Source organism: Chrysoperla carnea, chromosome 3 (assembly GCF_905475395.1).
Source record: "Chrysoperla carnea chromosome 3, inChrCarn1.1, whole genome shotgun sequence".
In the NCBI taxonomy this organism is placed as follows: domain Eukaryota; kingdom Metazoa; phylum Arthropoda; class Insecta; order Neuroptera; family Chrysopidae; genus Chrysoperla; species Chrysoperla carnea.
Genome location: NC_058339.1, coordinates 31633868 through 31646922, shown reverse-complemented (window position 1 = coordinate 31646922; position 13055 = coordinate 31633868). Strand labels below are relative to the sequence as shown.

At 25.2% G+C, this 13055-nt stretch overlaps 1 protein-coding gene across 5 annotated transcripts in view; it reads left to right on the top strand.

Moving 5' to 3' along the window:
* The window catches only part of LOC123296455 (RNA-binding protein Musashi homolog Rbp6), a 1436510-nt gene that overhangs the window by 1411781 nt on the left and 11674 nt on the right, over positions 1-13055 (top strand). For all 5 annotated transcript variants that reach the window (XM_044877934.1, XM_044877933.1, XM_044877932.1 and 2 more), the window contains 2 exons: positions 2420-2452; positions 2875-2958. In XM_044877934.1, coding sequence (XP_044733869.1) covers positions 2420-2452; positions 2875-2958 — 117 coding nt within the window. The remainder of the gene's footprint in view (positions 1-2419; positions 2453-2874; positions 2959-13055) is intronic.

Here is a 13055-nt window from a genome sequence, read left to right as displayed (position 1 = left end):
TGTGTTCTCCTTTGCTGGGCTACTATTCTGTTGTGAGAAATAAAACTTTATCATATTTAAAACTTTAATTATGTGATGAGATATATACACATGGGGTGTAACGATATTTTATCTGATAATTTATTTATTATAAGATTATTTTCTTCAAACATTTTATAAAATAGAATCGATCGATAATTACTTTTTTTTGAAGAAATTATTATGCTTTTAATCATTATTTTAAAAAAATAAGACAGTTTAAATTTATATATATTTAGGGATTTTTTTCTGTATTTTGAATTTTATCAGCCCTATTTTTATTTAAAGAAAATTACTTAAATTGTTTAAAAAGCATGAAATTTATCAGTGTATTGAAATGACGAAGCTACGAGCTGTTTAAAACCAACTACAATAGGGTATTATCGTTAGTCAAAAATAAATTATGAAATTTGAAAAAAGTTATATAAATATTCTGATTTCGAGTCATAAAAGCACATTTTTCTTTTATAATTTTTAAATTAAAAATGGTAATTTTTAAACTGTATATCACGTGATCTAAAACTAGGGCAAGCCCTGGTGTGATGTCATATCGGTATGAACCATAGACCATCAGTTAGTTCAGTGTAGACAGCTGGGTATAATATATCCATTATCCATAGATAATAAGTATTTATATTTATTATAATCAGTTGTCTATGAATATATCTGTCAAACTGATTTGTGTTATTTCGTATAATGATACCGATATTACGTCATCAAATTGGATGCCCGCGTTTTGGACGGTTTAAAAAAGGTTTAAAATTAAATTTAAGTTTTTGGAAAGAAAGCGTGTGTATTTTTCAGAAATAAATTTTTGGTGACTTTTTATTAGCAAAATCAACATTTTGAAGTACTTTTTCAAAAATAGTAGAATACCCTATTATCTTTTGTAACGAAACATCGAAGTGAAGCTAACGTTTTTAATAGTTGTACCGTTTGAAAATTCTGACAAAATCAACCCAATAACGACAGTTTTTTGCATTGCGACAAGTAGTTTGGTTTGCGGCCCAACTTTTAATGTTATGCGCTTACCTAATATCTAAAGTTTTTTTCCGTCTGTAAATATCTAAAACTTGGTTTTTTAGTACAAGTTAAATTGAGAAAAATAATCCAAATTCGAAGAATATAAATTTGTTTAACTATGTTTTCAAACAATTTAAGTAATTGCTTGAAATAAAATAAATTTTTTTTAGGCCAGATAATTTAGTTAATTTCTATATAAATATAAATACATTTATTAAATAGTTTTTCATATATTTTTTCTAGAATTTATTTCAAATAAATTCAATAATAATTTTGATCTTTTTATTAAATAAATTTTTTATTGATTAATAAAAATAGTACCTTTATTATATTGTTTCTGAGTATTACTAACAAAATTTTAATTAAACTAAGAAAGAAATAAATTAGTATTTTAATAGCATTTATAAAATGAGTTTAGTTAGTGAGACATTTTTTTTAATTGTTAATAATATTTTAATATAATGTATATTAAATAATATTCAAATAATATATAATTAATTAATTACTAATATTTTAGAAATAAAGTAATTTTATATTAATAAAATTATATATTCAATTCAATTTCAAAATAGATGTTAGATTTATTAAAAACTTATTATCTCTTAAAATTTAGGTAGGATTTATTTATTTTTAACTAAACAAATTAAATCAGAAAATATAATTTACACAACAAGTGACGTCATAAGACTATGTAAATAAGTTTTGGTTGTGTTACATTCCATATTTTCTGGTTTGATTTTGTTTGTTTTTCTAACAAAATTCGTAACAAATCTTTATCAGAACACTATTACAGATTCATTTGGAAGACAACACATAAAAAAATATATATTATAAAAAACAAGGATATTCAATCTGTAACAGTAGGATAAACACATAATATATGTATTTTCCTCTCATTCTAACAAGTGAAAAATTTCAAATCTTAATTTGTTGTGGCTTTTAATTTTGTTTAGTTTTTTTTTTTCTTTTCATTTTATTTCTAGTTCTTTTCTAAAAAAAATAAAACGTAGCACAGTCTTAACAAAATAATAATTAGTAGTCAAAAATACAACGAGAATTTTTAGAATATGTAGTTTGTAGATTTTTTTCCAAATATTCTTATATTGTGTGTTTTTCGTAAATAACCATAATTTTACAATGAAAAATTCAGTCATTTTTAAAAAGAAATCATTGTTGGTGTTGTAGAATAGAATTTTATTTTATTTAGATTCCAAGAGAGATTTTGTTTTAAAACAATAAAATTTGCTTTTTTAGATTAAATTTAGAGCACACATTTTCAATGTGTTATAGTATACTTTTTGAGAAAATATTTTTTTATCATTCCCGAAAACCGTTAGAATCAAGTTTTATTGATATAAATGTTTTTTAAATTTTTTAGATTTTATGTGGTCGTTGGGAGCACTGCCTGATGGTAAGAAATTTTCTGTTTATTTATTATAAAAATTCACCATTCTAGGATTAAAACTTATCCACCAAGAAAACAATTTTTTGCAAATTGTTTGTTTTGTTTTAATATGATAAAAATTGTATTTTCGTACGGGATTTTGGTCAAATACACTCTAAAATAAGTTTGTTATTTTTTACATATTTAAATGTGTAATTCGGCATCGTAAAATTTTATATATTTTATGTGGGCATGAAAAATACAAGTGTGATATTAAAGCACGTCCAGAGTAAAAGCTCCACTAACAAAAATGTGTAAAATGTTAATATATCGAATTAAACACATAAAATGAAACAAATTACAAACTTGGGTGTTGACTTTACAAACTCGATAAGACTGTCAAAATTAATTTTAGAATAAAATTTGATATATTTTGTTGTATGTTACAGGTTTTCCGGCAGCCGCGTATGCCGCGTACGCAGCTGGTCGAGGGTATTCGGGATACCCTAGTTTCGGACTTCCATATCCCACAGGTAATCATTTGGCAGCAGCTGGCTTGCATCACCACAGCAATCATCACCATAACCATCCCCATAGTCATCACAGTCACCATCATCCTGCCGCTTCACACCCGCTTGCTACCCTACTCCCTCCATATCATCATCATCATCCTCTTGAGCACCTGGGGGTGTATGCCGCCGCAGCCGCCGCTGGCACACTCCACGCTGTACCTCTGTGAACATTTACATAAATTATGTCAATTAATAATTTATATCATTTTTGTTATTAATTTAATTCAAGGGCAACATCTTGCATTTTTTAATTACTCCACAATCTCATTTTACCCACAAATTTAATTACCTTATAATTACCCCACAAACCATTCCTTAATTTAATAAAATAATCTTTGTTCTTGTTAAAAATATTTTAATATATATCTAAGCTAATAAAAAAATATCAAAATAAATGTATATGACGGCTCTAATAATATTTAACTTCTTGTAGGAACTGTTTTTAGGTAGTAAATTAGCTTTGTGTTCAATAATGAAAAATTTCTCTTATTAATAAAATATCTTCTAGAAGAAATAACCCCAAACCTTAAAGTATAATAAAAATAATTTTATTCTATTGGGAAAATCACTAAAGACGTTAAACAATCAATATGCCACTCATAGCAGGTTTGAATTTTAAAAAACAGTAGTGGTCTAGGAAATAACCAGACCATTTATGGTTTCTCAATATACATCTATTTATTCAACGCCTTCTGAAACCCAGTTAAAGCCTGTTGTTGTAGTTCTATTTTAAACCACCGGTTATCGCCTGGTAAAATGATTTTCCCAATAGATTTGAATTGCAAATCTACAAACGAACTCAAATCGTAATGTTTGTTATTTGAAACTTCAATTTTCTAGTAAAATTAAAATGGAAATTTTGAAGTCTGCAAAAAAATAAAAATAAACTGACAAACATTGCAATAATAATTCAGATATAATTTTAGAAAAATTAATATTTATAGTTCAGTATTAAATAAAAATTAGTTGAAGGTTAATTATGAATGAAATTCTTGGCTAGCGTATATACTTTACATACATTCCTTATTACTACTTAACTAAGCGTAGTGTGGTCAAGTATTTATTATTATGTAATAGAACTAAATCAATTGAAATATAAATTAGATATGTAGATTAGGAATATTTTCTTAATATAAACTAATGTAAACATCTCTACGCCAAAAAAATTTTAAATGTGATCATACAAATTTTTGAATTGATAAGAATAAGAAAGGGAATTATTAGTCTGCGTACAAATCTTATATTATGACAAAAAGCCATTTTTTTTCTTCACATAGCAAGAAGTCAAAGCAAACACATTATTCAGAAATGCGACCTGCCTGATATTGAAAGCGAATTTAGATGGTGCAGCCGTTTTATATTAATAATACTTTTAATAATAACACTCAGTATTTATTGTTTAAAAAGTTTGAAAAACACGAATTTACAAGGAAGAAAAATAAATAAAAAGTTAAAATTTAGTCTTTCTTTTTTTAAATTTAGTCACTCTAGGGCAGTGATATCTATAAAGTCGTAGTTAGATTCTAAGAACAAACTTTAACGTGACAATGGTGTTAATTCTGTTTAGCTACGAATTTGAAGACTTTTAAAGTTTGTAGCTCAAAATAAAAATTAAAAAATTCCATAGATTTGTTAAAAATTATGAAAAATTTTGTTGATTTCTAAAGATATAATAAGTCCATAACTTATTATGATTTTTATATATAAACTTTAGGAGTTTTCTAGCCTCGTTAATAATGAATCGAACACATTTCACTTTTTTTTAATTCTCAAATTCACTCCTTTGTATTTTTACAAGTATAGTAAATGGAAAATTTTTAAGGTACGGCCTTAAATGATATGGGTTGTTCATTATTCGACACCTTATTTTAAATTTTGGATTTATGATTCTTTCTATTCGGATAATAAAAAAATGGATATTAAAGAGAAGATTGTGTGTGCGATGAAAAAGTTTCTAAAAATTATCTTGTCTACACAGGACTATTATATATCTCATTATAAAAAGATAATGTCAAACATTATAGATCAACCCATGAAATATTTGTATACTAAAACTACACTAGATAATTACTTAAAAAGTAAATACTGAGTATACTGAATGGATTGATGATGGCGTAGAGTTTGTTATAGACATACAGCCATTATAATTATTATATAGAACAAAAACTATTAGTGAAATTAACAATAAGTATTAATCGTATACAAATGATAACGCTGCTTGCTACTGCTGTTACTTATAGCTTATAGCTTGATAAATATGTATTCAAAATACATATTACAAATAAACTCTCTATATATAATTATCAATATCATAATTATTATCTTTATATTTACTTTAACAGGAGTTTAGGTAATTAGTTTGTGTATCGTATAAACAATTTTAAATAAATATGTGTTATTCAAGTCTTTGAATATATATGTTTATTCTTCATTTGTTTATAAGGGGCTGTTTATACTTTCAGAGAAATAGGACAAAATTCTTTGATATGCTAACCAAACATTTAAAATCAAAAGTTTGATAGTGTAAAAATCCTACTTTTACAGAAGATACTTGGATGAAATCGTACTGGCTGCAAATGGTTCTCTACATTTTTATTAGATAAACAAAATAATTTTAAACCTTAAATTCAAAAATCATTAAAACATTATCATGATACATATATCTAAGTTAGGTTATGTTGTATTAGCTCTCCACAAAGGGCACACTTAAGAAAATAGAGCACATTGTGATATCATATATGTGTTTTACCACCTTTCCGCTGATAATTTCATTTATCAGCACCTCAATTTCAGAGGCTGAGTGCACCTCCTTCATGCATATACCATGCAATACACGAGCCTATCATATCTATTAATTAAATTAGTTTTGTTGCGACATTGGGAATCGAACCCGCTACTCTAAGCATACCACGGACGGAATTTGGTTAAATCAAATATATGAATATAGTTGAAAATTTTATTATTCTTAAAATTATTTTAAATGGTATATACTGCCATCTTCATTTATCTAAATTATACCAATTCCATCAAACTAACTTAAACTTTAAAGGGAGTTGGTTGTCACGTTAATCTTTCGTTCAGGAAAACGAAAATATTCAAATCATTTATAGAATTTATTCAAAATAATTATTTGTTTTAATATGCAACATGTTTTGAAGACATGGGTATATCATTATTCATCGCGTGTATATTTTTTCACTGTGCTTCCACCAAGTTTCAATTCCTGTAACAAAATGCTTCAAAATGCTACGAATTTCAAAACAAAGCATTAACATTTTCATAATGAGCTAAATCAGAACTTAGTTCTATTGAAGAATAGACATGTATATTTGATTAAATAGCACATATTCTAGTGTACTGCTGCAATGAAGAACATAGTCCCCTTTTAAAAAGAAGCCGTTAAATTTAAAAAAAAAAAAAAATAACAAAAATTTCTTAAATAAAATTTAAAAAAATAAATTAAAATCGTCCTTTGTTAATTAAATAACACACTCTCTTACAATTTAATAAAAAAAAATTATTGTTATTACCTCAAGTATATTTTAAATGAAAAAAAGTATAAAATATATGAACCTGTTGTTGATATAATAGATCGTGAGCCCATAATAAAGCCAAATTGTCATGATTCTTTTTATCTGCCCCTTTGAGGATTAATAAAGGTGCAATTGGTGATAATAAAAGGCACGAATGTCGAATTTACGGAAATCTAATTTGTTAATTTTTTTATTTTTCTAATATCTTTTTTTTTCTACAGTAAAATGTAAAAAAAAAGTTAAGAGAATCTGTGAAAAAATGACACTTTCGAAAGATCGAAAAATCGTTTTGCTTTTTTAAAATTATATTCACTTTTAATCGTTTGATAAACAAGATTGTGAAATTCCGGCAGTTTTCCCCATTATTTTATGGTCAATAACTTTTCAACATATGCATCAAACAAAAGAAAATCGTAGAAAAACTTGATACTCATGTCGCGGATTAAACTACTATTTTGTTAATTTACAAAATCGAACTTGCCTTTATCAATCCTTAAAATGGTTGACAAAATGAGACATAAAATTATCGCTTCATTATTAACTCACGGTCTATAATTAATTAATTTTTACCGATAAATATCTATTATTATTAATTAATAAGGTGATAATTATTAGTTCGAAAACACGCGAGCTTTGTAATGATAATTTTACTTATTATAAAGAAAACATTAAATGAGTGCTAAGTTTTTTGAAGAATGTTATTTGCTACATCAATCAATCAATTGATATATAAGTAATAATTAAGTTTAATTAATTTTTTCATATTAATAAGTATATATTTTAAGATTAATTAACAACTTCTTTTTAATTAATGAAAAAATAAAACAAAGAATGAGTCAATATGAACTTTTAAATATTAAGTATTTTTTATTAATTTTCCATAATTATTACATGAAAGCAATAATTGAAAAATGGTCTAATTTTTATAAAAGTTACCACAGACTTACTGCAAGTGTTTTAAGAAGCAACCACTTGGCGATTTAATTCGGTAAATAATGTATATAACCTGAGATGACGACAAGTATATGTTCCCCATCTTCTAAATTATACATCGGGGATATCTGAAAAATATATCAGGCTTGACTAGGATGAGGAGAATGTTTTTTTCACGTCTTGTCATGTTTACTGAAGAGATCCTAGTTGCCACCAGAAAATGATTGGAATAAGTGTTCCAAGTGGCAATTGGGTTGAAAAAAGATTCTAGTTTGCTTGGGAAACGTAGCAATTTTCTGACTTTCGGTGGTTTTTAGGAGTCGATGCAATCGATAGTTTAAGAAATAATTTGCCAAGATTAAAGCCTTGATTCTTAAAGCAATTTAATCGCCAATTTCCCCCTTTTTAGTTAACTTTTCTCAAGCTTTATCGAGTCAGAAGTGAGAAAATAATGGTTTGTACGTCCTAAAACCTAATTAGTTTGTTTCTAGTTATTTAAACAACTATAGTTATTCAAATAAAACCAACATAAACAAGCAATATTTTGAAGAAAAACAAACATGTGTATTCTGTCACTTCAAATTTCGTTAGTCTGTGGGAGCTGTTAGAAAAAGGTATTATTCAAATATTTACATGCAACAGGCTTTTGGCGAGGAAATATTTTGAAAAATCTAGATTTTACAGTTACCGAGCTTTCGTTTCAATAGTCAAAATCGTTATCAATGTGATTGTCTTATTTTCAAACGATTTAGTACGTTCGTAAATTACTCGTCAAACTAATTTTGATGTAGAACAATTTATATTAATTACCCTCTAAACTCTAAAAGTAATTTTTTTTCAATTTTGTTTCTGAACAATTTATTATTTTTTTAATTAAAATTATTGGAAGAATGATTCCTTAAAATCATTATCACAAAATTGAGGTAATCGTTTTATCCCGTCCTTAAAAATAATATTAAAAAATAACAGAAAAATATGTCCTTAATTAATAAGAATTAATAATAATAATAATAAAATTAATACATTTTAATAAAAAACAAAGTGTCCATAAATTAATTTAAAAAATTTCCAAATACAAAATACGAATTCGAAATATAATTTCACTAACAAAATAAAATGTGTGGTCAGTTTTTAATTTTTTGAGGTTCTTTTTTTTTTAATTTTTATTATTTTTTTTTTTATTTTACTCGCAGGTGTCGTTGGAACAGTTATGCCCGAAGGACGGGTTATTATTGGTGACTATATGGTAGGCCAATCTACATAGAGTCATCTTAAATTTCTCCTCCTGTTTTTTTGTATTATATTTTTTCCCAATTTTTACTTCGAAACGACTATTTACTGAGTGATTCACGAGATACATTATTTGTATTTTACATACACATTTCAAAAATCCAAAAAAAAAATTGTATCAATCAGGAAATAAAATAAAAAGACATTATGTGATATGAAAACATGTGGCTCATTTTTTACCCTTCCACTTCATAATTTTCTGAGACACAAGTTAATTTCAATAAATTTTAATAAATCTTAAAAAGCATACCAGTAAAACTTGATTTTGTAAGTTAATCTCATTAAGGTAGTTGTCGTGGTACAATATATTTATAAATATTATGGAATATGCGCGCTGTAAAAGTATACGAGCTTGGAGTAAATGATCCATAATATTTAAGCAAACCTGTACTCGTGGAGACGTTACACATACAATATTCATATGTACATATACAACACCAATAGTAACACTCTTCTGTCTGACTCGCTACTATGTATACTCGCTACTACTTTTTTCTATCTGACTCGCTACTATGTAAACTTGCTTATAAATTGTTGAACTTTAAAACCATTTTTTAAAAATAAATAGACGATCAAAATTTTTTTTAAATTTTGTTTTTAGAATCGAAACAAATCAATCAATAGACTATTAGTTTTTGGAAAATATCTGACAGTTAGTTTGTTTTTTATAAATTAATAACTGATACAAAAGTAAAAAGAGTGTATACCATACATGTTAAATATCGAACTTTTAATTAAATTTATCTCGGATTCTAGACGGTCAATCAGATTCAAATTTTAAGGGTAATTGTAGAATCATGTCTTTAGTAAGTAAACAAAAATTTATAATTTTCTGACGCTACTCAAATATCGCGACAACAACCTTAACTAACACAAACCATGCTGTTAGCTTTTGTAAATAGATTTTGATGGCTTATACGGCACTAATATTTTCGGATTTATGAAAATACATGAGATATGAAATATTCACTGAATGCGCAGGATAGATAGCATTTTGTATACAAATTTCAAACAAGAAATGAAAGTTGTAAATGAACAACACTTCGTATTTTTTTTTAATGAATTATTATTTGGAGTACTAATTTGTAAATTATCTTTTAGAGCCTGATGAAAAACTATAAAATTTGATACGTTTAGTATAAAGCAGTTACCTTTTCAAATTTCCTGTAAAAATTTTTCGTTCGCTTTGATTGATCATGGACAAGATAGATATTTCAAAGAATATTTTATCAGTTCTTTTGTTCATTATGCAACCAAAATTAAAACGAAAGCAAGACTCAAAAAAAATTACGATTGGAGAATAAACATATGAACTATTACAAAAAAGGTTATTTTCTCCTGGAACACTCTGTAAATAAAAAAAAACATTATTATTAATTTTCGACTATGCTGACACATCACAAAAATATTAATAATAAAATAAAAAAAAGAATAAAACAGCAACAAACAATATTCTGAAATTGAACACTCACCAAAAAAAAGTAATAATACTGAAAAAATAAATTGAACAATCTATTTCAGTTCATACGACGGTATCTATAATACTGGGTATAGTTATATTAATTAAAAAAGCGTGTTACAAATCATTTCAAATAAAATAAAAATAAAAAACTCCCTTCCACAACCCTCCATCAACAACAACAACAACAAAAACAACATGTCCACCCCTGATCTTATAATTGGATTTAACAATATGAATTGTTTTAATAATTTTTTATTTCGGTTAAGCACAAAATTGCAATAAATGTTCACAGATGCACGGCGAATGTTTGTGGTTTGATGATATTTTTTTAATCAACAATTTTTTCCCTGTTTGAATATTTTTTTTTTTTTTTTGTAATTTACAAAACAATTTTTTTTTACTTTAACTACTTGGCATAGTCCGAATACCATTCGTATATATACACAGATACTATATAGGAAAGCCAGAGGCCGTACATGTGCTTCTAAACACCGCTTTTATTACTATACTATTTTTTATTACACTCAATGCCCAGTTTTGTATACACAATAATATCGTTTAATTTTTTAAGAAAAAAAATATACCAAAAAAAATTAAAGCATTCCCATTTTTCACAGCACAATTTTCACTCAATATATAAATTATATGAAAATGACAAACAAAATTTTTCTTACATTGTATAATTTTATGGGATTGTTTTAAATAATTTTTTTTTTTTCGTTTTTCACTTTGATGATGAAATGAACACCTTATATAAGAAATATTTTCACAATAATTTATTACATAATTGTAAATAAAATGTATTTTTATTATTTATTTATTTAAAAAATAACAAAAAAAATAATTGCGTACCTTTTAAAAATTAAAAAGAAAAAAACAATTTATATATTTATCGTTTCGTATAAATATGTAAAAATAACTTTTTACGAACAACGAACGATATATACACTTAAATCTCTCACTACATTTCATTTACAAGTATTGAATCGTAATCTACGTTTTGATTGATTTTATCTATATTTAGGTATGGGAGTGATGTAACACGGTCGTTATTTGTTTTCCTCAAATTAAAATTTTTCTTAAAACCAAAATTAAAGAAAATAAAATTTACTAACATTTATTTTAGTTTCATTTTTTCTCTTAGATTAATATTTATCTTTCCTAAGCGTATGTTGCAATATTTTATCTTCACTCTGGCGAGTTATGGAATAATTTACTTGTAAATGAAATGTTAAACAAATCGAAAGTATGTTGATTGATTTAATTGATTATAAAATATAGGTGATATATTATTAATATTAATAAATAATATTAATAATAATTTAAAATAAAATTAATTACAATGTATGTAAAGTGTGTGTATGATTGTTGAAATTTACACAAAATTATTTATTATTTAAAGTTAATTTTGAAGGATATTTTTATTATATCAATTTATATAAAAAGTATAATTACCCGACTATTTTAATCAAGTAAAATTCTAACATTGGGTTGTCCTGATAAAGTTTTCGCTTTCATAAAAGATTAATTTTCAGATTTTTGCTAAATTTCTCTACTTCGTATTTTATGAGATAAATTGATTTTGAATTACGAAAGTTTTAATATTAAAATATTTGCTTCATAAATGGCTATTTTCATTCAATTTTCTGTCATATTCGAAAGAAGAAGAACACTATAAGGTCCATCATTTATTGCAAAATTGAAAAACCTACGATATACCTAATTAACAGTATCAACTGGAATAAAGCGCAGTAGAACTATTATTTTAATTTATTACTTTCTCTTTCTTCAAAATCTAAGTAATAAAATTTTTCAGCGTTAAGCAAATTTTTCTACAACGGCAATTAACACTACAATGTATTTTTTTTTTTTTTAATATTTTAAATTCATTGTTTACACCGTTATAAGAAGTAAAAAACATAAATACCGCTTAAAAATGCTGCAATTAAGTGTAAAAAAATATTTAAAATACATATAATTTTGAGATATTTAAAGGCAGATTTTTTCAATTTGTCAATTGGTGACAGTTCAATGTATAATTTACACTTTAAAAAATTAATTTACAACACGGAGTATACTGAAGAACATTTTTTAAATATTTTCTGGTAATTGAATGAAAGTTATCCTTAAAATAAATTGATATAATAAAAGTAATATTTATCGATACCTAAACAAGACACAAAATGACAATTTTATTTTTTCATAATTTCATTTTTGAAAGGAAAATTTTAAAAAATATAAAAAATCAGTTCATTTGAATCTGTAAAAAAAATGAATGAGAAACTTTGTTACGCCACAATATTTAAAATAAAACGCTGTTTGCTTATATTTTTCAAAAAAATTAAAAAAAAAATCATAATAAAAATTTAAAAATCGACTTGTTACTATTATACGCTACATTATACATAATAAAATATATTAATTATATAATAAATATACCAAGTATTCTCTGTGCAATAATGTTTACGAAAAAAATAAAAAATCCACGCTAATTTGAAAGTAAAATTCATGAAAATGAAAATAATATCCATGCTGCTAATTGAAAATTAATTTACAATTTTAATGTATCAAAAAAATATATTAAAAAATAAATGTTCAGATATCCATTATTTTTCTAGTCTTGTTAAAATTTTTACTCTCATAATAGTCGTGTCATTTTAGCATTTCATAGAGAATTTTTTTGTACCTCAACCTATCGAGCCAGTTTTTGTGTTATTATATGATCAGGAAGGTTCATATATCGAAATCTACATCTAATTTTTTGCCGCTAGAAAGTTTTGGTTTTTGCTATGGGCAAAATAGGCCAATCATTAGAATCCATTTATGAGATGATTTTTGAA